Source organism: Camelus dromedarius, chromosome 8 (genome assembly GCF_036321535.1).
Source record: "Camelus dromedarius isolate mCamDro1 chromosome 8, mCamDro1.pat, whole genome shotgun sequence".
Classification (NCBI taxonomy): Eukaryota; Metazoa; Chordata; class Mammalia; order Artiodactyla; family Camelidae; genus Camelus; species Camelus dromedarius.
Genome location: NC_087443.1, coordinates 18,261,470 through 18,282,386, shown reverse-complemented (window position 1 = coordinate 18,282,386; position 20,917 = coordinate 18,261,470). Strand labels below are relative to the sequence as shown.

The 20,917-nt window shown below is 49.5% G+C and overlaps 1 protein-coding gene across 4 annotated transcripts in view; it reads right to left on the bottom strand.

Moving 5' to 3' along the window:
* Positions 1–556: 556 nt before the first annotated feature.
* TMEM72 (transmembrane protein 72) overlaps positions 557–20,917 on the bottom strand; it is a 29,082-nt gene continuing 8,721 nt past the window's right edge. The window contains exons 1-5 of one of the 4 annotated variants that reach the window (XM_064487928.1): positions 14,657–14,822; positions 13,645–13,711; positions 10,057–10,186; positions 9,424–9,495; positions 557–6,309 (exon numbers count right to left, since the gene is read on the bottom strand). In XM_064487928.1, the coding sequence (XP_064343998.1) occupies positions 5,831–6,304 (474 nt within the window). In that variant the 5' untranslated portion in view covers positions 6,305–6,309; positions 9,424–9,495; positions 10,057–10,186; positions 13,645–13,711; positions 14,657–14,822 and the 3' untranslated portion in view covers positions 557–5,830. The other 3 variants (XM_010974633.3, XM_064487929.1, XM_031460937.2) reach the window with 3 other exon arrangements.

Below are 20,917 nucleotides of genomic sequence, written 5' to 3'. Positions count from 1 at the left end.
TATACACCCTAAACTTACAGAGTGCTGTTTGCCTCCCACTTTGTAACCCTGAATCTCAATAAAGGTGAAAGAATAAAAAGACAAGAGATAACAGTTGGTGAGGGTGTCGAGAAAAGGAAACCCTCGAGCACTGTTGGTTGCAATGTAAAATGGTGCAGCCACTATAGAAAACTACATAGGATTTCCTCTCAGCAATCTCACTTCTGGGTATATATCCAAAGGGAGTAAAAACAGGATCTTGAAGAGATATCTGTGTTCCCACAATCATTGTAGTGTTATTCACAATAGGCAAGATATATAGACAATTAAGTGTCCATCAGATAAATGGATAAAAAGATGTGATATATAATACATATATAATATATATGATGTTATATATATATAAGATGTGATGATATGATATATAAATACATGTGTGTATATATACATATGTGTGTGTATATATAAAATGGAATATTATTTACGAGAAAGAAGGAAATCTTGCCATTTGCAACAACATAAATGGACCTTGAAGGGATTATAGTAAGTAAAATGTCACATAGAAAAAGACAAATGCTGCATAGTATCACTTATATTTGGGGCTGAGGGGTGGGGTAAATAGGAAGAGGTTGGTAAGGATATAAACTTTCAGTTATAAGAGGAGTAAAGTCTGAGGATCTAATGTAAAACACAGTAACCACAGCTGATAAACTATATTATATAATTGAAATAAAAAAATAAATAAGTAAATAAGTTTGTTCAGTAAGTTTGCAAGATATAAGATCAATACACAAAAACCATTCATCTTTCTACATACTAGCAACTGAAAATAAAATTTAACAAGAGGTAACAGGTGATACATTTGTTAATTAACTTGACTGTGGAAATCATTTCACAATGTGTATATATATATATATATCAAATCATCACATTTTACACTTAAATATATATTTTTATTTGTCAATTATACCTCAATAAAGCTGGGGAAAAAAGGAAAATAATTCCTCTTTAAAAAGCATGAAAAAGAATAAAATACTTAAAATAAAATAAAATTGCACATTGGAAACTATAAAACATTATTGAAAGAAATCAAAGAAGATCTAAATAAGTGGAAAGATACTACATATTCATCAATTGGAAGACTTAATATTGTGAAGATGGGAGCACTCTCAAAACTGATCTACAGAGTCAGTAAAATCCTTATTAAAATCCCAGCTTGCTTTCTGGCAGAAATTGATAAGCCAATCCTAAAATTCATATGGAAGTATGAGGGACCTTGAATAACCAAAATGATCTTGAAAAAGAACAAAGCAGGGAGCTCACGCTTCCTGGTTTCAAAACATACTTACTATAAAGTGACAGTAATCAAAACAGTGTGGTAATGTTATAAGGACAGACACACAGCTCAATGGAATAGAGTTGCAAGTCCAGAAATAAACCCTTTATGGTCTATAAATTTTTGCCAAGACAATTCAACTCAACAAATGGTGACAAAACGAATGGATAAATACATGTAAAAGAATTAAATTAGATTCTATCTCATGCCATACACAAATATTACTTTAAAATTGATCATATTTCTCAATTTAAGAACTAAAACTATAAAACTCTTAGAAGAAAATATAGGAATAAATCTTCATAACCTTTGGTTAGACAACAGTTTCTTTGACTTGACCACAAAAGAATAAGCAACAAAAGAAAAAAAATAGATAAATTGGACTTCACCAAAACTAAATCCTTTGTGCTTCAAAGGATTCTATCAAGAAAGTAAAAAAGGCAACTCACAGAATGGGAGAAAATATTCTTAAATAATATACCTGGTAAAAATCTAGTATCCAGAATATATTTTTAAAAAACTCTTACAATTCGAAGTAAAAAGCCAAATAACCCAATTTAAAAAAAGGCAAAGCACTTGAATGGACATTTGTCAAAGAAGATATATAAGTGGACAATGATCACATAAAAAGTTGCTCAAAACCATTAGTCCTTAGGAAAATGTGTATCAAAACCATAATTGATTAAAAAAACATAATTAATGGATGACTATAATAAAAAAAAATCAGACAATACCAAATATTGATGAGGATGTGGAGAAATCAGAACCCTCACACACCGTTGATGGTGATGTAAAATGGTGCAGCCCCTTTGGTATACAGTTTGGCAGTTTCTCAAGAAGTTAAATATTGAGTTACCACTTGACCAAAGCAATGCCACTTGAAATGAAAATATATGTCCACCCAAAAACTTGTACATGAAAATGTTCATAGCAGCATCGTTTATAATAGCCACAAAATGGATACAACACAAATGCCTATCAACTGATGAATGGATAAACACAAGTAGTGTATTCATATAAGTGAATTCTATTCAGCCATGGAAAGCAGTAACACAAAGATACATGTTACAACATGGACGTACCTTGACAACATTATGCTAAGTGAACAAAGCAAGTCTCAAAAGACCACATATTGTATGATTCAATTTCCGTGAAATGTCCAGAATAGGAAAATCTATAAATACAGAAAGTAGATTAGTGGTTGCCAGGGTAGGAGTGAAGTGGGATGGGGGAATAATTGCTAATGGGTAACAAACTGTTTTAGGGGTGATGAAGATATTGTGATCTTAGACTGTGATGAACTTGAATACGAATCTAACAAAGAACATTTTATTACACACTTTAAATTGGTGAATTTTATGATACTCAAATTGTATCTCAATAAAGGTATTTTAAAAACTTAAAAAAAACATTTCCTTTAGGATGGATGGGAGAGATTTTGGAATACTGGATGACCCCCAGGACATGGCTCCTCATGATTGGGGATCTGTTATGATGGTTCTGTCTAAGCTGGAGGATGGGGTCTACACCAGCCCCAGCCTCAAGCCCTGGAATCTGGAGTTGAGACCTGCATTGGCCTTGCCCTAGAGACAAGCCTTGGCGATGTGTCCTCAGTGCTTCTTTACTTTGGGGCTTCCTCCCACTGAGGCCCCCACAGTAAGAGGAACACACACTCACAGCAACTTGGGTGATTTGTCATCTGAAAAGCACTTTCTCCATTTTTTCTTGGAAGACTCAATGCACCAATCCAGAGAGAAGTGCTGTTATTCCCAGTTAACAGAAGAACCTGAAACCAGAGCAGTGAAGGGCATTAGTCAAGGTCAATCAGCCTGTTAAGGGCAGATTTAATGACCTTCAGCCCGGTGGTCTCCCTCCAATAGCTCTGTTCTCCGTCCACGTAACATCTGCTGTGTCTCCGACTGAGGAGGGAGGCAGGCTACAACAGGGTCAGCCCTTCTGGTCTTTGGGTCTCATTGAGGATGGGGGTCGTTACATCTTCGCAGGCTTAGCAGTAGATAAGGATGTAGTTGTAGGGTCTGGGGCTGAGAATCAAATGGAGACGTGGTGTTCACCTGCTTGTAAGGAAGGAGCCACTTTCTTGTCTGGTCTACTGACAGAGATGAGGACTCTGGTCTATTTAATGATCCCATCCTAGCCTTTTTTGGGGGGCAGGTCGGCAATAAGAGTGTTCAAGAACTTTACTTGCTAATCTAGGTAAGTTTGCAATCACCTACATCTCTAATGCACTTAGCAGACACCCAGCAGTTTCCCTTAACTGATGACAGGCTCCAGGAAGCCTAGATGTCTCCAAATCACATGCATATCACCTGAACTCCCAGCGCCCACCTCACCCTGAAGACACATCCAGACCAGTGCTGTAGCACTTGGGTTTACAGAGGGATATATTAAATGGGGTCTGAAAACTCTGACATTATACTTTGAAGTTGGCTTCTTGAGACCTTGTCATCCTCCCAGCTCTGCTGACTTGGGCTGAGAATGGAGCAGGACCGTCAGGTTCCCCAGAGAACCTGTGCCGTGAGGGTGTCTGTGCCAATCACATTCCCCTCCCCATGTGACAGGTGGGGACCCTGGCTCCTCCCCACTTGGCTCCTTCTGTGCAGACACCTGGCCCCTGAGGAATTGGGCACAATCCCTGCCTACCCACGACCACGTTCCTTCTCTTCCAGCTGTGACTCTCAGACCCTGAAGTCCCTCCTTGGTGGCAGCTACAGAAACAGCTCTACTGCTTCCACCTTTGAGGGCTTATGAGAACATGTTTGTCTTTTCTCACTTGGGTTCATGGGAGATCTGGGTTACTGCCGGGAGAAGTCTGCTCGTCTGGTGCACCTGCTGCATTCAGGCACCAAACTGACACTAGCTGCTGGTTGCTATTTCCACATATTTGCAAAATAACCTGTAGGGAGTGTTGAAAAGAATGAGAATGAGGACACATTTCTTATCGAGACCTTGAAGCATGTGCTCTAAGGCTTGTTCTGCAGAACGCTGGGGTTTGCTCACACACACGAATGGGCAGCAATGTAACAGTTTCTTCAGATTGTTCATGAATTAGGATTGCCCGTGGAGAACAATGTATCTGTTCCGCCTTGCAACAATCCCATGGACCGAACACTTTTAAAAAATATATATACTTAACTAAGGAATATATGATTCAACTTTCTTTGCTCATTCTGGGTTTGCTCTTTTTTTTTAAAATGGAGTTACTGGGGATTGAACCCAGGACTTCATGCATGCTAAGCATGCACTCTATCACTGAGCTATCTCCTCCCCCTCCTTTAAAAATTTTTATTTATTTACTTATTTATGCAGGGGAGATGATTAGGTTTACTTACCTATTTGTTTATCTACTTATTTAATGGAGATTCTGGGGATTGAACCCAGGACCTCGTGCATGCTAAGCAGGCTCTCTACCACTGAGCTACACCCTCCCCCTCATTCTGGGTTAACTGTCACTTTCAAAGCCCCATAGCAGAGGGGTAGCCAGCCGCCTGCCTACTTTCCTATCTTCCCTCTTCCCCCTTTTTCCTTCCTTCGCTCCCATCTTGAACAGACACATTTATCACCTATTCTGCTACCAGTCACCGAAGCGTGGCAGAGGCCCTTCTCCACGCTACGTGAGTTTCCAGGTTGCCGCCTCTGTGGTCCCTGCACACAGCAGGCGCCTTGTCTTGTGTGTTGGCCTGCACTGCCAGACTGTCACTGGCTTTCAGTATCTCTAGTTTACATCATCTACTTGGAATCTTGAGAGCCCATGTGGTGGGGATTCAGGGGGCCCTCAGAGATGCTTCTGGAATGAGCATCATTTATCTGGCCTGGCTTTCCCAGTAGCAAGCACAGAGCAGCATTGTTTCCCCGAGTCGCCCTGTGACTCCTATTGCCAGGCGCCAGCCCCAGAGCACGCAGAGAATGCTGCCCCCGGCTTGGGGCTGCTCCTACCCCGAGGGCTTGCAGCCCTGCCTTCCCTCCCCACTCCTCGTCCTCAACAATCTCAGTTGGTTGGAGTTCCGGACCCACGGGCACCGTCGACACCTGCGTTTGTGATACGTAAGTGGCCGAAGCATCTCTGGGCCTTCAGAGGTGAAATGTCACACCAAAGATGAGCTGGGCCATGAGTCCTTGCTGAGTGCTAGGCCCTGTGTCAGGAGCAAGAGAAGCCCCCTGGCTTCTCCTGGGCTGAGGCAGCCTTGTGCTATGGTCTCTTTGGGGGAAAACACAAGGATTTCTCCACTCGATGTCCAGAAGGGACGAACCTGTGTGGGCTCGAGGCAGCATGAGCGTCATCTGTGCTGCCCTCAAGGTCTCCGAAGGATCTGTCATGCCACTCGATGGCCCCAGAGGCCCAGCCACCGCAGGGATGTCAGGTCACCCTTTGAACAGCTGACCTGTGAAGACCCTGAGCCCCCTGGGGGGCCCTTTGACATCAGGAAATTCCAGGCAGGGCTGCCATCTGTCTCTGCAGACCCTTTGCTGAACACCCCCCAGCCTGGAACAAGCTGCTCAGAAGAGGCCAGTGCTTGTGAGGGATGAGAGGAAGAGGGGGGCCTCCGGGGGAGGGATGATGGGGGTGGTGTCAGAGGTGGTCTCCTCTGGTTCGCTGTCCCCATTGTCCAGGCCCTCGGCTAGAGCTGGGATGATTCTGACCACGCTGTCTTCAAAGTGCACCTGCTTCTTCTTGGCCAGCGAGTCAGCGGGCTCCAACATCAGCTCCGTCAGGGCATCTGGACGCGGGAGGGCGCTGGGCTTCTTGGTCCGCTTCAGGATGCTCTTCATGTGGGTGAAGAGGGAGCCGGGCCCCTCCCTGAGGGCCCCGTGGAAGGTGTAGGTCTGCTCTGTGTCCCCAGAGCGAGTGGTGCTCACGGCACTGCCGGAGGGGTCCGTGTATTGCTCCGGGGGGGCCAGCGCTTCGGGGCCAGCTTTGTTCTTTTTCCGCTTGCTCAGCAGGAAGTAGGCCAGGCCAGTGATGATGAGCATAGAGCCTGGAAGAGATCTGGGAGGTCAGGATGCTGGATGTGCCCCGGAGAAAAGCCAGGGGCTGTCCACACCCACTGTTCCAGAGGGCCACTGCGGCACACCTGTATGGCCACACTCAGGCCCCCGGAGCTCCAGCCCTCAGGCCTAACTTCTCCTCACATACCCACATCAGCCTCGTGTGGCAGGCCTGACGCCTGGCCAAGGGATGTCAGTGGGGCCAGTGCTATGCTGCGGCCCTCATCCTGACCAATGGCCAGGAGACCCTGTGCTGGAGGCCTCCTTCTTCTGGTCAGCTGATCCTCGTGCCACCCACCTGTCCTCCCATCACCACACTCAGCCTCCTTCTCAGGGACGCCTTTTCGGGGCTAGATCTGCAGTGCTTTCAACAGACCTGGACTCTGTGTTGGGTACTAGGCCCCTACTGCCGAATGGGGCTTCCTTCTATTCCCAGGAAGTGGGGAGGTTGTCCTCACTGCAGCCTGCCTGATAAACACAGAGGAAACTGCAAATCCCTTTGGGTGCAGCTGGCAGAGCGTGGACTCCCCTTCTGGCCCCTCATTCAGCCCCCAGCCCAGATGCACCCCCTGCCCCGGCCCTGCACCAGGCCTTGCCCAGAGGAAGGGCTGAAGGTGGCTGCCCCGCTTGCCAGGGCCAGAGCCTCCCGTGCATCTCAGGCTCTCTGAGGAGTGGGAGGTGGTGGCTGCTCTGGCTTTGGCTGCGCTGAGTCCTACTCAGGAGTCCACTGACAGCTGCTTGGAGTGGCCCTGGGAGGCTACGACAGGTACTTTAAGGGAAACTGCAGGAAGAAAGAGGTGACTATCTCTCAGCCCCATCTCCGTGGGCAGTCGGCTTCCTGGCATTTTAGATGGGAGCAGGAAGAGGGGTGCAATTTTCACAGCCAGGGAGGAGGGAAGAGAATGTCCTAGCAGAGAAGGTCATGGTCAAAATTCAGGAGGTGGAAGCATCAAGTTCTGGCTTCTGATGTCAGAAACGGGAATGACTAGCAGGGTCAGTGGAGTGTGAGAAGAGGGTGGGGGTACCAGAGTCTTTCAGGGTCCCATCTTGGTGTGTTGGACCTGAATGGATAGATGCTCGGGAGACACAGAAGGGTTTGGACAGAGAAGTGCCCCCTCTGAAAGCTCAGACCACACACAGTCATTGGAGGAAAGGTCAGCTCCCTTTTGTGGGTACAGCCTCTGGACACCTATGTGAAAGATGTGTTTCTTGGGACTTTCCTGCCACGTGATCAGTTCCTCATCCCTGTGATCCACGCCAGGGAGGACAGTGGGGCCCGTGGGGCCCTGGAGCCAGCGTCACTGCCAGCCCATTCGAGGAGCATTCAGCCCCTCTGGCTCAGAGCCTACCCGCCGTGGGGGCTGCCGGCCTCCTCTACCTCCTGGAGCTCCTACCTGGGATGGTCACGTGCCAGACCAGGACTGGGTGGAGGAAGCAGGCCACAGACAGCAGCACGTAGGCCAGGAACCTCTGGAAGCAGCCCAGCCAGTGGGCCTTCTCCCTTGCTCTGTGGGCCAGGGACCCTGGCTGACACCTAGGGGGAGGAAGTCCAGGATTGGCAGGAAGCAGGGAGCGACCAGAAACCCGTAGCAATAATACAAAGCCATCCGAGTGTGGGATGGGGTCTGACTGTGGCCACGTTATCTGCAGTGGCCCCTGGTTGAACACCTGCCAGGGGCTGAAGTCCTCACTGTGGGTTCCACAGTTAAGGATCTTGCCTGAGCCTCTCCAGAGGGTCTCTGACACTTTTCCTGAAAGGACCCCCAGCCCTGCCTTTCTGGTCTAGAGGGGAGGAAGGTAAATGCTCAGGATGCTGCAAAGGCAGTGGGAAGGAGAGTAGGAGACTTGGGGGGCACACTGGGAAGTCCACAGTGCAGTGAAGAAGGTGTGCAGTATAGGAGACACCTGGCTGGGCTGGTTGCAAGGATTGTGCACTGCACAAGGGGCCTGGCCACATGGGCAAGAGGGCTGGAATTCAGCTGCACGCTGCTCATAGGAACCTTGCCTAGGTGTGAGATGGCATTGCCCAGAGGGGCTTCTCTGTTAATTGGTACATAGGAACCACATATGGGCCGGGCAGAGGCCTGATGCTGGGCAGGTTTCTTTAGGGAGCTGCCTCCAGGTTACAAAGGAGGAAAATGCTTGCCTCCATCTTCTTCATCCTTTGAATTGGCCCTGGAGCAGCGCTCTGTACAGCTGCATCCTGTCCAGGCTAGCTTTGCAGGAGTGGTGTGGGCTGGAGAATGGCGGATAATATTGGCCCAGAGCACAGCCCTCCTCCCACATCCCGCTCCCATGGCTCATTGGTGCCCTCTGGTGGTCACTGTCTTGTGCCAAGACCCTGGCTGGGAGTGGAGGGAGTCCAGAGAGGGTAAAATGCCCCTTTAGGCTCAGGGCTCCTCCCTCTTCTGCCCTGAGAAGTTGCAAGGGTCCCTTGGCAGTGGCGTTCAGCAGAAATGGAGGAAGCCTGCTACCTACGGGATGGTGACACTGGGAGGCATCAGGTGCCCTTGCAAGATGCCAGGACAGCTGGGTTTGAAGCTTGGCTCTTTTGTTGACCATCTAGAGACCAGCTGTCTAGGTTCTGAGAAGGATGGTCCAGGGGCAACCCTTGGCCACACGAATGACAGCCTCCATGAACTGAGCATGACTGGGCAGCAGGTACGGCCATTTGGTCTCCTGAAACCCTGCAAGGTCTGCCCTCCTGCCCTCACAAATGGGCTTGGAGGCTGAGGCCCTGACTTGTCCTGGGGTCCCAGCAGGAGGCAGAGTCAGCTCTCAAGCCCAGCTCTGCATGCTCCAAGCCGACCTTTGGTGGGGCCCTTACCCCATGGTGGGTGACTCAGAGGGCAGTCTGGAGGATGGGGATGGACTCTGCAGGGGGATTCTGGGTGGGGTCAGGCTCTGAATAGTTGTGTCAGTTTACTCCGTTTGGGGGAAGGGAAAAAGGGACCATTGAGTCCCACGGACCTGAGCCCATAATGGGGAACTCGTCCAGGGCTGCTTTAGGAACAGCACGTCTCTGGGCCGTGGGCTCACGGGTGGTGGCATCTGGGGGTGTCTGGGGCAGGGGTGGGGTGGGGACCACTCTGGAGGCTACTTACTGGAAGCAGATGGCCAGCAGCTGAGCCACAAAGTAGGCCCCTTCGCTCACAGAGACGGCGGCTCCTGTAAACCTGTGGTGGAGACAGGTGAGGGAGGCCGGGCAGCCTCTGATGCGCCCTTCACTTTCCTTTGGGTATCTTCTCACAGCACCTTGGCCTCCTGGGCATCCAGGTATAGGCAAACGACGGCCCAGGAGTTTCTTGGCCTAACCCTGTAACTCAGCCAACACCCACCAGGAGCTGCTTGGAAGCCAGGGCCTGAGCTGAGTTGGACAGTGGGGGTGGGGATTGAGGGAGGGAGCTGTAGGCCAGCAGGGGAGACTGCCTTGACCCCAGCACCACTGTGTCCCTGTGTGGACAATGGCAGGCTCATTCTTCTACCTGCTGTCACCAGAACTGAGGCCCACTGCCTGGCTGTCTGAGCCTTAAAGCTGGATCCACTCCGGAGCCCGTTCCTTCTGCATCATCCAAACAGTCGCCAGGAGGGGCTGACTGTGTTCCTTAGACAGACTCAGAATTACTCTCCTCCTTTCTGGTCTCCCCTGTACAGCCTGAGTTTGGGCGCTGCCCCCTGAACCCTTCCACCAGCTTCCCCCCGTGGCCTCCCTGACTCCCTGGACCTCACCTCCTCACCTCCTGCTCCTCCACTCTGTCACCACCAGGCTGCCCGAGGGCTCCTTCTGAATCTGCTCATATTCCTCCCCATCCAGACTGGGGTCCTCAAGTGCCAAGTGTGGTCCAGGGGCCCTCCAATCAGAATCTCCTGGGGAACGTGTAAAATCAGAGATTCCTGGGCCAGCCCCAGACTGTGCATATCAGAATATTTGGGAATGGAACTTACGTTTTTCATTGGAGAGTCTCACTGGCTTATGGGATTGACATTTCTTAGCATGCTTTTTAAAGCCCTGCATGAAGGAAGCTGTTTGGTACCACATGACCTTTGCACATGCCAGTCCCTTGTAGAGTCCCCTCCTCCTCTTGTCTGTCTGGGGACCCCTGGCTTTTCCATATTGTACTGTGTGACCAGAGCTACCAGTCTGTGAACTCCCTTAGGGAGTTCCTTGTCTAATTCCTCCACAGAACCTGGGCCCACTCTGGAAAGGCTTGTGTGAAGCCTTCCGTAGACGTGCACCCGAGTGAAGGAATGGGTAAGAGGAGATGCTACTGTGCGGGGGGAGGTGGCTGGGTTTCCTCAGGGCCACAGGCATTGGCCCTGCCACTGTGTGACCAGAGGCAAGGCACTTGACCTCTCTGTGCCTCAGCTTCCTCATTTGCAAACTGCGGGTAATCATAGGGCTGCAATCATAAAATTGTCACAAAGACTACGAGAGTTGACATTTGCAAAGCCCTTCAGATGTGCTTGGCACCTCGCAATCGTCATATACATGTGAGTTCCCCCCCCCTCTCTCTCTCTCACCATTTAGTACCCATTCTCTACTTCCTCCCACTTTCTCTGCACCTCCCAGTGTCTGCCTAACTCTCATTCCCCAGCTTTTAAATGGTAATAACTAGCATTTATATAATGAGTAAGTGCCAAATAGGTTCTAAGGGCTTTACAAACACCCATTCATCGAACCCTTGTAACCATCTTATTGTTGAATGACTACAGTTGTCATTGGCCCAGAGAGGTCAAGCCCTTGGCTTTGGGTCACACAACTCACCAGTAGCCGGGGCAAGGTTAGAACCCAGCGCTCAGACTCCAGAGCCTGTGTGCCTGACAAGAACCCCAGGGCACATGCTTTGATAAACAAGTGGCGCTGCCTTTTTCTGTGTCCTGGTGCAGAGGGGGACACTAGAGTGAAGTGACTCATTCAGACTTCCCAACTGATGCTGCAGACACTGTGCCTCTGACGTCCGGGGAAGCCAGTCCCTCAGACGAGGCAGTGAATTCGAGCAGGGAGCCCTGACGCGGTAGCAACGTCCTCCACCCTGAGGCCTCTGCCAGGGCTCTGTCCCAGCCGCGTGGACCCTTGGGCCACCGTTTGTGGGTGTGAGGAAGGCTGTGAGGGGCCTCACTGGCAGGAGGGAGACAGGAAAGGCAGAGGGTGCAGAGGAGAAAGAGGAGAAAAGCAAGGAGAAAATCACTGACAGGTCGGCTCTTTGGTGCCTACTCTTGGCCCTGGACCCCGCTTGGCCCTGGGCACACAGGGCAGGATGTGACAGTCATATGGTGGTGGTGGTGGTGGGGCGGCTGCAGTAGATAGACACTCCGAGTGTGAGGGACCACGGTGGCAGAAGTCAGATCTGCAGGGGGGAAGGTTGTGTGTGTAAGGGGGGAGGACGGATGGAAGAAGGAGTGAAAAGGGGGAGGAGGGACGTTTGGACCTTGGAGTGAGTGGAGTACCCATGGCAGGAAAGATGGGCTGGTGGGCCGTGGGTGCCCATCCCACAGGGTGAGAGTGGGGCCTGGGTGGAGAATTAGACTAGTTCACAATGAAGGGCGGGGGCCTGAGGCTGGGAGGAATACCTTCTAGGACTGGACCAGAGTGACCAGAGGGGCAGTGTCCCCTCAAGACAGGGACAGAGTAGTCAGGAAGAGGCAGAGTTCTGGGTAGAACACAGTCTGCATTAACCAGCCACATAGCTGGCCTGTTATGTAGGGTAATACGCTCCACCTCTTACCCCAAGCTGATGTTTGCAGGGGACGCAGGCAACTGTGTGGCGAGGAGGAAGTCACGCCCCGCTTCTGGGTTCCTGGGAGGCTGTGCGACCAGGCACAGGCTCAGTAAGACGCGGAGGGCCCTCAGGGCAAGAAGTCACTTCCAGCCAGCGGGGCTTCGGGCTCGGGGCTTCCCAGGGTTGGTGGGGGGTTCATGCAAGAAGGAGTGGCAGGCTTCGGGAATGCCGAGGAGGGTGGGAAGGCACCTGTGGGCTCTCCAGGATGGAGCAACGGCTTAAAGGGGAGGAGACGTGGGTGAGTTTAAGACTCAGAAGCCGCCAGGGTGTGAACTGAGAGACAAGAAATGAGGTGGAGGCCAGAAGATGGCAAAGGAGTGTAGGCTGGAGGGCGTGAGAGCTGGTGAAGGTGGTCGGAGGGACCTGGCTTCCAGGTAGCTGAAGTTGTGACCATGTGGAAGTGGGCTGGAAGGGTGGAATGGGTTGGGAGATGGTGGGTGTGATTCACCAAAGATGCTGCCCTGGGGCAGGAGGGCATGGGGGCTCCTTGGGAAGTAGACCAGGCCACCTTGATGAGGGTCAATGGAGCCGGGCGGAGGTGAGGGCAGGGGATGCAGCCTGGCAACCCTGCAGGCAGACTGGGGCTCCCTCAGGGTGGGGCTGCTGAGAAGCTGGGTCATCAGAGCCTGTAGAGACCCCAGGCTCTCCTCACCCCTCTGGGTTACCACTGCGCAGCGATCTTTTCCCTACTAGGGGGCGTTTGCAGAGGCAGCTGGCAGAGAGGAAAGGACAGGAGCTGAGAAACTGAAGGTACCCAGGTAGGTGAATCTGGGCCCTGCTGCTGTGGGCTTGGTGATGTGGGCTGAGCTGCTTACTCCCTCTGAATTTTTTTTAATCCGTAAAACTATATACATGTCTCCTGTAATACTGTCAGAGTTAAAAGATATAATGTAAACAAAACAATTTAACTGTGCTTGGCAGGTACAGGAGCTCAAATATATACATAGTCCTTTGAACTGATTCCATTCTCTCTAAAACAAAAGTTTGGTTAATGTTTGCTGAATAAAGAAATGATTGAAAAGATGGATGGATGGGTGGATGGATGGGCTGGATGTGTGGATAGATGGATGGGTGAATGGATGGATGAATGGATGGATGGATGAATGAATGGATGGGTGAATGGATGGATGGATGAATGGATGGATGAATGAATGAATGGATGGGTGAATGGATGAATGAATGGATGGGTGGATGGATGGGTGGATGGGTTGGATGTGTGGATAGATGGGTGGGTGGATGGATGAATGGATGGGTGGATGGATGAATGAATGGATGGGTGGATGGATGAGTGGGTGGGTGGGTGGATGGTTGGAATGCTAACTGGTTGATTTATGGGATAGTCTGACTAAACAAAGGGATGGTCCTTTCCCAAACAAAGGGGGTATTCCAGAAGCCCCCTCTACCCCTTTCACCTTTGGGATAGAATGGAGCTCATGTGGTTAAGGGGGGGGGTGCTGGGGTGAGTCTCAGAAGATCGACTTGTGGACTTGGGGTGAGCTAGAGCAGAACGTGTGGGCAGGGAGGGGCACATGCACACATACTCACAGCAGATAGAAAGCCAAGCTTTTGAACTGTCCTTGGAGGAAGGTCTCAGTGCCCACGCCGATCAACACTAAAGGGGGAAGAAGAGGAGGGAAGAATGGGCCAAGTGCTCCAGCTGCAGCACGGCCTGTAGAGGGCATCTTGGCCATGGAGTGCGCCCTCTCCTGGGGACTGGGAGCCAGGGTAGGCTCTCGTCCCAGTGGCACAGGGAGCTGTGTCTGGGAAGATGCGAGAGAACAGGGAGCCTTCTGGGTTGGTCTCTGGAAACCAGAGGGGCTTTATGCAGAACCCCAGAGTCCTTCTCATCCAGTTTCTCTAGAGCAGATGCCAGTCCATCTCTGTCCACACTGGTCATGCTGACACCCCTCTGTGCCCCGAAAAACAGCCTGCTCTGACAGGCCACCAACTCTTGGGCTCCACAGCTGTCTGCCACGTGTAGTGGCTTCAAGGGCCCTCACCGTCCTGCAGGCCCACGTGTTCTGCGTCTGGGCTCCAGTGCTTGGCTGTGGGACCCGCCCCACGCCTGTTCCCTTGCCCAGATCACTGTTCTTTCTGTCCCAAGAACTCATTTTCACTTGCTGGTTTGGTGGCTGTATCTCACGCTCTTGGCTCGTTGCTTTGGACCCAGTGCTGAGTAAGCCCCTAGGGTTTTACTTGGATATGAGATGCCACTCAGCCTCATCTCTCCTCCTGTCTTTTCTTGGCAGCTGGTGTTTATGCTCAAATATCTGACCTTCCATTTGTCTGGGGTGAATCCTGTCTTGGACCCACCTTTGTGGACTTGCTGGGTCCCCATGTCTCCCTCCTCTCATGGCTTCAATCAACCAGCTTTGGCCCTGACCCATCTACCCACTGATGGAAACAGTGCACACACAGCAGGTGGCTGTCCTGAGATGTTCCTCCCTCCATGGTGACTCACTCATCAGACCTCTTTCTTATTACAGACCAGGCTGCCTGTACTTCTCTCTCTGGACTCCAGTGACCCACCCTGGTATTTGCCAGATTGTGACTTCACCTTGTCTCTCTCCCAGAGAGTCAAAGACGGTAGGGCTGGGCTATTGTTCTTGGCGGCCCGTGTGTGGTCCTGCATCACTGCCACGCCGGGGCCTCCTTCCCTGGGCCTGATGCTCCCTGTTTTTTCCCGGTGGAGACACTCTGTAAGCTTCCATGCTCGGGCCACCTGAGCCCATTGTCCACTGCGGAGATGCTGAAATGCAGGGTGGAGCCCTTCAATCAGCTGCCAGCACCACCACCCCTCACTTTCTGGGGCAATGTGGAAGTACTTCAGGGAGAAGGGGACAGAGCTCATCAGTCTAGGAAGGGGGTGCTGCTATATTCCTGGGGGGTTCTGGTACTCCCTGGGCTTGAGCACCAGGGCGGTGGAGGACACTGCCTCTGTCCTCCCCAGGCTCTAGCCGCTTGTCCCAGGTGAGGGGTCAGGGATGCTCTGCAGCCTCACACCCCTCTGCAGTGTTAACATAACCTGAAAAGCCCTTAATAGCTTATACACAGTGATCACAGGTGTCTGGCTCCTCACAGCAGCCCCAGGACACAGGGAGTTCGATAGTCCCCATTATGCAGGCATGAAAATGAGGCTAAGTGACCTTGTGCAATTCTCCCAAGGACACGTGCTAGAAAGCAAAGGACCTGCTGACTTAACTTGAGACTTCTGGTTCCAGGTGATGGGCCATTTCCTGGTTTGCACTGTTTACCTGTATGTGTGTGCGTGTGTGTGTGTGTGTGTGTGTGTGTGTGTGTGTGTGTGATGCAGGCAAATATTCATGCATTTAGTTTTCACTGTATGTCCTGTCCTCTTCCCAGCACTTAGCATTTATTAACTTATTTAATCATCACAACAGTCCTATGTGAAAGTACTATGTTACCCTCATTTTACAGAAGAGGAAATGGAGGCACAGAGACTGTAAGTAAAACCAACCAACCCACAAACCAGTCATGGGTGCCTCAGTCAGGTCCTGCTTTTCAGTCTCACATTTGCCAGTGAATAGTTGAGCCAATCTCTCTGAGGTTTCAATAAGTTAAAGGCCAGAAACATCACAGGTGCTCAATGAAATCACGAATTTTTGGTACAAGGATCCAGCCCAACCGGGGGAAAGGTCTTGCCTGGGGAAGGGGTCTTCTGCTCAAGGCTTAGTGCTTATGCTCATTCACTTCTCCTGGGAGGCAGGGCCTTCCTTCACCTGGGTGGTCTTGTGGATTTGCATGCACTTCTGGCAGGTGACCAGCAGATGGCAGGAAAGGGTCTTGGGAACTTACTTTCCCTGATTTGTACCCCTTTGGCATATGGAGAGCTATTTTGATGTGTTTTGACTGAAACAAAGGGTCAATAGTCAAAGGTGCATTTCAGGAACACTCTAGAGGCAGTGCTGGTTTGCAGTTAAAAAGAACACAACAACAACAATCGAGAGTAACAGTAGGGAAAGAGAGAGCTGGATTGGAACCTCAGTTCTGTGTGTTATTACCTGGGTCGCTGTGGGTAAGTACTTAACTCATCTGAGTTGGGTTTACCATCTGTGGAATGGGGAGAAAATAATTATACCTCCCAGAGTTGTTGCTTGGATTGGAGAAGATAATGCATCTGAAACACAGGGCTTTGTGCCTGACATGGCATGTGCCTCCCTCCTCCCTCTGACTCCAGCATAGGCAAGTTTCCCAGCCTCCAAGGGAAGTGCGGTCACCCTCCCCAAAGCTCTCAACCAACAATAAACATGCTGGCTTCTGCAAGCCCAGGGGACAGAGGGGTGCCCCGTGGTTGGAGGAGGAAAGCAGGGGGCATGGAGTCAGGGACATGACTCTTCAGGCCAGGAGAGCCGTAGGGGATTCTCATGGGAGGTCATAAGGCCCTTTGACACGAGGGCCAAGGGGTCACTTGTCTGACCCTCCCAGTCCTGGGGCTCATGTTCTCAGAGGCAGACCAGGCAACGTTGAGGCAATGGTGACCCATGTGAAGTCCTTCCTTCTGTCCCCTGTATCTGCCTGTCTGCCTGCTTCTGCCCAGTAGCTGCCTGCCCAGGCTCCTTGCTATCTCCTGGCTGCTTTTCTGAGACTGTTCTTTTTTCCTGACTCCTGCGGTTTCACAAGGTTCTAGCTCAGAGCAAAATGGGCCAACCTCCATCAGCCACTCACTGCAACAGATGACCCTGCGGCCCTTGCCCTGAGCTGGGCACGGGGACAGAGCAGCTGACAGTCTGACAATGGAGACAGGGGAACAAATACCATACATGTCCCCAGAATCAAGGTCTTCTTGTAACAACTTCTCTATAAGAAAGAATTGCCCTTGGATTGTGGGCTGTATTGTTTTCCATGCTGCAGGCCGGCGGGGGGAGTGGGAGGGAGGGAGGTAGCTGGGTGGGGCCTGATGTACCACTTTGACACCCCGGTTGAGTGGCCTGTAGACTCCTTCCATCCCTCCCTGTTATCTGTCCCTTAGGATCCTTCTGCTCCTCGTCCTGGCCCAACAGAACATATCACAGGCCCACCCCAGCACAGTCTGCCCCATCCCTCCCTCCATCTCACCTCCCCTCACAGTCTCCAGAAGGGCAACCTGTACGGGCGCCTGGTTAGCACCAGCGTTTGTGGACAAGTCTGGCCTCCTCCTCTCGCCCCCTTTCCTTTAGCTTCTGTCCCTCCTGTCTGGGCTGCATCCAACCACGGCATAGTCTTTTCTTTCAGAGGACAGGGATTTTCTTCCGAGATGCCTTCCTGAGCTATTTGTTCTAATTCAGGCTTAGCAGGTATCAGAATTTCTGGACCAAGAGCCCCTGGTGCAGGCCTGGGCCAGGCAGACACTGGAGCATCTTCCTGGGCATCCTGGAACTCTGGTCCAGAGTGTGGGTGGATGAAATCTACACAAAGTCCACAAGGGTGCTGGGCTGTAGCAGAGAGAATGTGAGGCTTGATCAGAAAAGCAGAGTCCTGGCTCCTCAGGCAGAGGAAAACTCCCCTGCCTGCTTCCTTTTCCAGAAAATGAGGATCATGAAACATGCATGACTGGCTTCAGCCTCAGCCTCTGTAAACTGTAGAGTACTGAGCAAATGTAGACAACGCCTAATAGAATTATTAGGAGAGGCGGGTTGTTCCCATCAGTAGTCTCAGGGAACGAGAGGGTCTATTTTTATCCTTTCCTTCCATTAACACGTGCTTTTATTGTAGCTAAAGAGCTCTACGTATTGATGTTGTGCATTGATTTTCTTGACTCAGGTCCCTTCTGGAGGCCCGATTGGGAGATACGTGGTCCAAAGCTCCATTTACCTCAATATCTCATGAGTAAGGCCCTCTGTGCAGCCAGCTAGTGGCCCATGTGCTCCTGAGGATTGGGCCAGTCCATGGTGCTAATGGCTAAGGGGCTCTCCTCAGGGCTTCTGGCCTCAGGGCCGACCTTGTGTTTGGCTGTAGCTGATCTGTTCTGACTCCATCACTGACTTGAGTTTTGACACCTGTCTTGCATTCAGTGCAGGACCCTGGTGGCAACATAGGCCACTTCACAGAAGTCACTAGAGGCCACGCTAACTGGCTTTCCATGCTAGGCCATGGTCTTGGTCCTGGATGCGTGGGCGGCTGGCTGAGGATGTCACACTCACTGCTACTGAGGGCACCTTGGAACTCCTCGTGTTGTATTTATTGTCCTTCCTCCCCAGTTATGGCGTATCTCCTACTGGTCTTAGTGTCTGTAGGAACATCTCAGGTAGGGACACACTTACCTGATGACAACGGCTGGGGATGGTTTAAGTTCAGAAAGGGTCACAGCTGACTGTAGACGTGAAAGCTAGGTTTGCACCATTTCTAAGAACATGGAGATGTCAGAACCAGTTGCTAAGGCTCCACTGAGACAATAAGGGAGTAGCTGGAGGCTTCTTAACTCAGGAGGAGTGGCAGATTCTAAGCCTGGCAGGGACGTTTACTGAGAGCCATTCAACTGACACTTCTGAGCCAGAGACACTGTGAGAAAAGGCCAAGATCTTATAGAAGGAAATTCTAGATATTTAGTTAGAGGAGATTTTAGAGTATAGAGAGATGCTCAGTGCACTCCAATACCTCTCACCAGCCTGTTTTGGGAGAATTTCCTGAAGGCAAGAGAGTCTTCATTGTCTGCTAAATTTTCTACCATCGAGTGTAGTAGACCATCTAAGAGGTCTATTTTGTTTGGCCGGTAGAAGTCCCTGTGGTGGGTGGCAGGGATGCCCCCAAAGCTCCCTCCCCTTGGTATCCACCCTCTTTGTGATGTGACTTGGCAGTCCCAGTTTCCCCAGTCCTTAAATCTGGGCTCAGCAATGTGACTCACTTTGGGCCACAGGTTGTTATCAGGCACCAGGCAAGCACAGAGGTAAAATGGGCTTGTGAGCTGGACCTGCTCTCTTGTGCCTCTGCCAATATCATGGGCATGTGTCCAGGCCAGCCTGCTGGGGCATGAGGAACCCTACCATCCCTGCCAAGTTCAGTCTGACAAACCAACAGCTCAGATAGGTGAGAACACCCAGCCAACTTAGCAGAACCGCCTAGCCTCCTTGCTCAATGTGTGAAAAATAAAAGCTTATTGCTGTAGACTACTAAGGTTTGGCAGTTGTTACACAGCATTATTTTGGCAATAGGTAACTAACTGATACATCCACTATTAACAGCTTTATTGAGGTATAATTGACATGCAACAAACTGCACATACTTAAAGTGTGTAATTTGATAAGTACTGACATATATGTATACCAGCAAAACCATTATTCTAATCAAGATAATGAACATATTTGCTACCCCCAAAGTTTCCTCACATCCTTGTAATCCTACCCTCCCACCCTTCCTTCTACTCCCAGGGGCCACTGATCTGTTTTCTATCACTAGAGATTAGTTTGCATTTTCTACAAGTTTATACAAATGAAATCATACAATTTGCACTCTTTTCCTGCTGTCTACCTTCATTCATCATCATTATTTTGAGATTTATTTACGCTGTACCATGTATCAATAGTTCATGTCTTTCTGTTGCTGAGTAGTGTGGATATATATGCCTTGGTTTGTTCATAACTCTTCTGTTGATTGGCATTTGGGTTGTTTCTAGTTTTGGCTATTACAAATGAAGATGCTATGAACATTCATGTATAATCTTTGTATGGACATATGCTTTCTTTTCTCTTGGGTACATACCTGGGAGTAAAATGGCTGGATCATGTAGTAAGTGTATTTTTAATTTTTTAAGAATCTGCCAAACCATTTCCAAAGTGAGTGTACCATCTTACATCCCCATCAGTGGCATTTGAGAATTCCGCATCCTTGCCAACATTTCCACATCTGGTATGGTGAGTCTTTTTAATTTTAGCCATTTTAATAGGTATATAGTAATATCTCATTGTGGTTTTGATTTGCATTTCCCTAATGACCATTGACATGGAACATCTTTTTCATGTGTTTATTTGTCATCATGTCTCTTTGCTGACTTGTTTTTTCATTCTTTTAACATTATATTTCGAAGAGTGATGTTCTTAATTTTGAAGGTATACGATTTATCAACTTGTTCTATGGATTGAACTTTTGATATTGTATCTAAAAAAATCTCTGTCTATCGCTTCACTTAGGTTTTATCCTGTTGACTAGGTTTTACATTTAGGTCTAACCATTTTGAGTCATTTTTTTGTATGATACAAAGTATAGATAGAAGTTCATTTTTTGGTAAATGGATATTCAATTGTTTAATACCATTCGTTGAAAAAAATAATTTCTGCACTAAATTGCCATTGTACTTTTGTCAAACTCTGTTGTTCATATAGGACTAGGTCTATTTCTGGACTCTCTTGTGTTCCACTAATCTATTTGTTTTTCTTTGTGTTGATACTATGCTGTATTGATTTCTGTAACTTTTAAGAAGCCTTAAAGTCAGGTAGTGTTACCCATCAACAGATGACTGGATGTTGTACCAGATGTGGTATTATATGCAGTGGAATACTGCTCAGCCATGAAAAAGAATAAAATAATGCCATTTGCAGCAACATGGATGGACCTGGAGACCATCATTCTAAGTGAAGTGAACTGAAAAGAGAAAGGAAAATGCTATACCACTTACATGTGGAATCCAAAAAAAAAAAAAAAAAACAAAAAACACAAATGAACTACTTATTTATAACTTAGATGATTCATTTTTTGAATATGCATAAGCACATTTGATGGTCCTTTATGACTGGATTACTGCATTCTGTTGATTCTTATTTTGTGGTTGGCTTTATTGCTTTGATAACTATGTAAGTTTAAAAAGCCAAACCTCTAATCTGTTCTT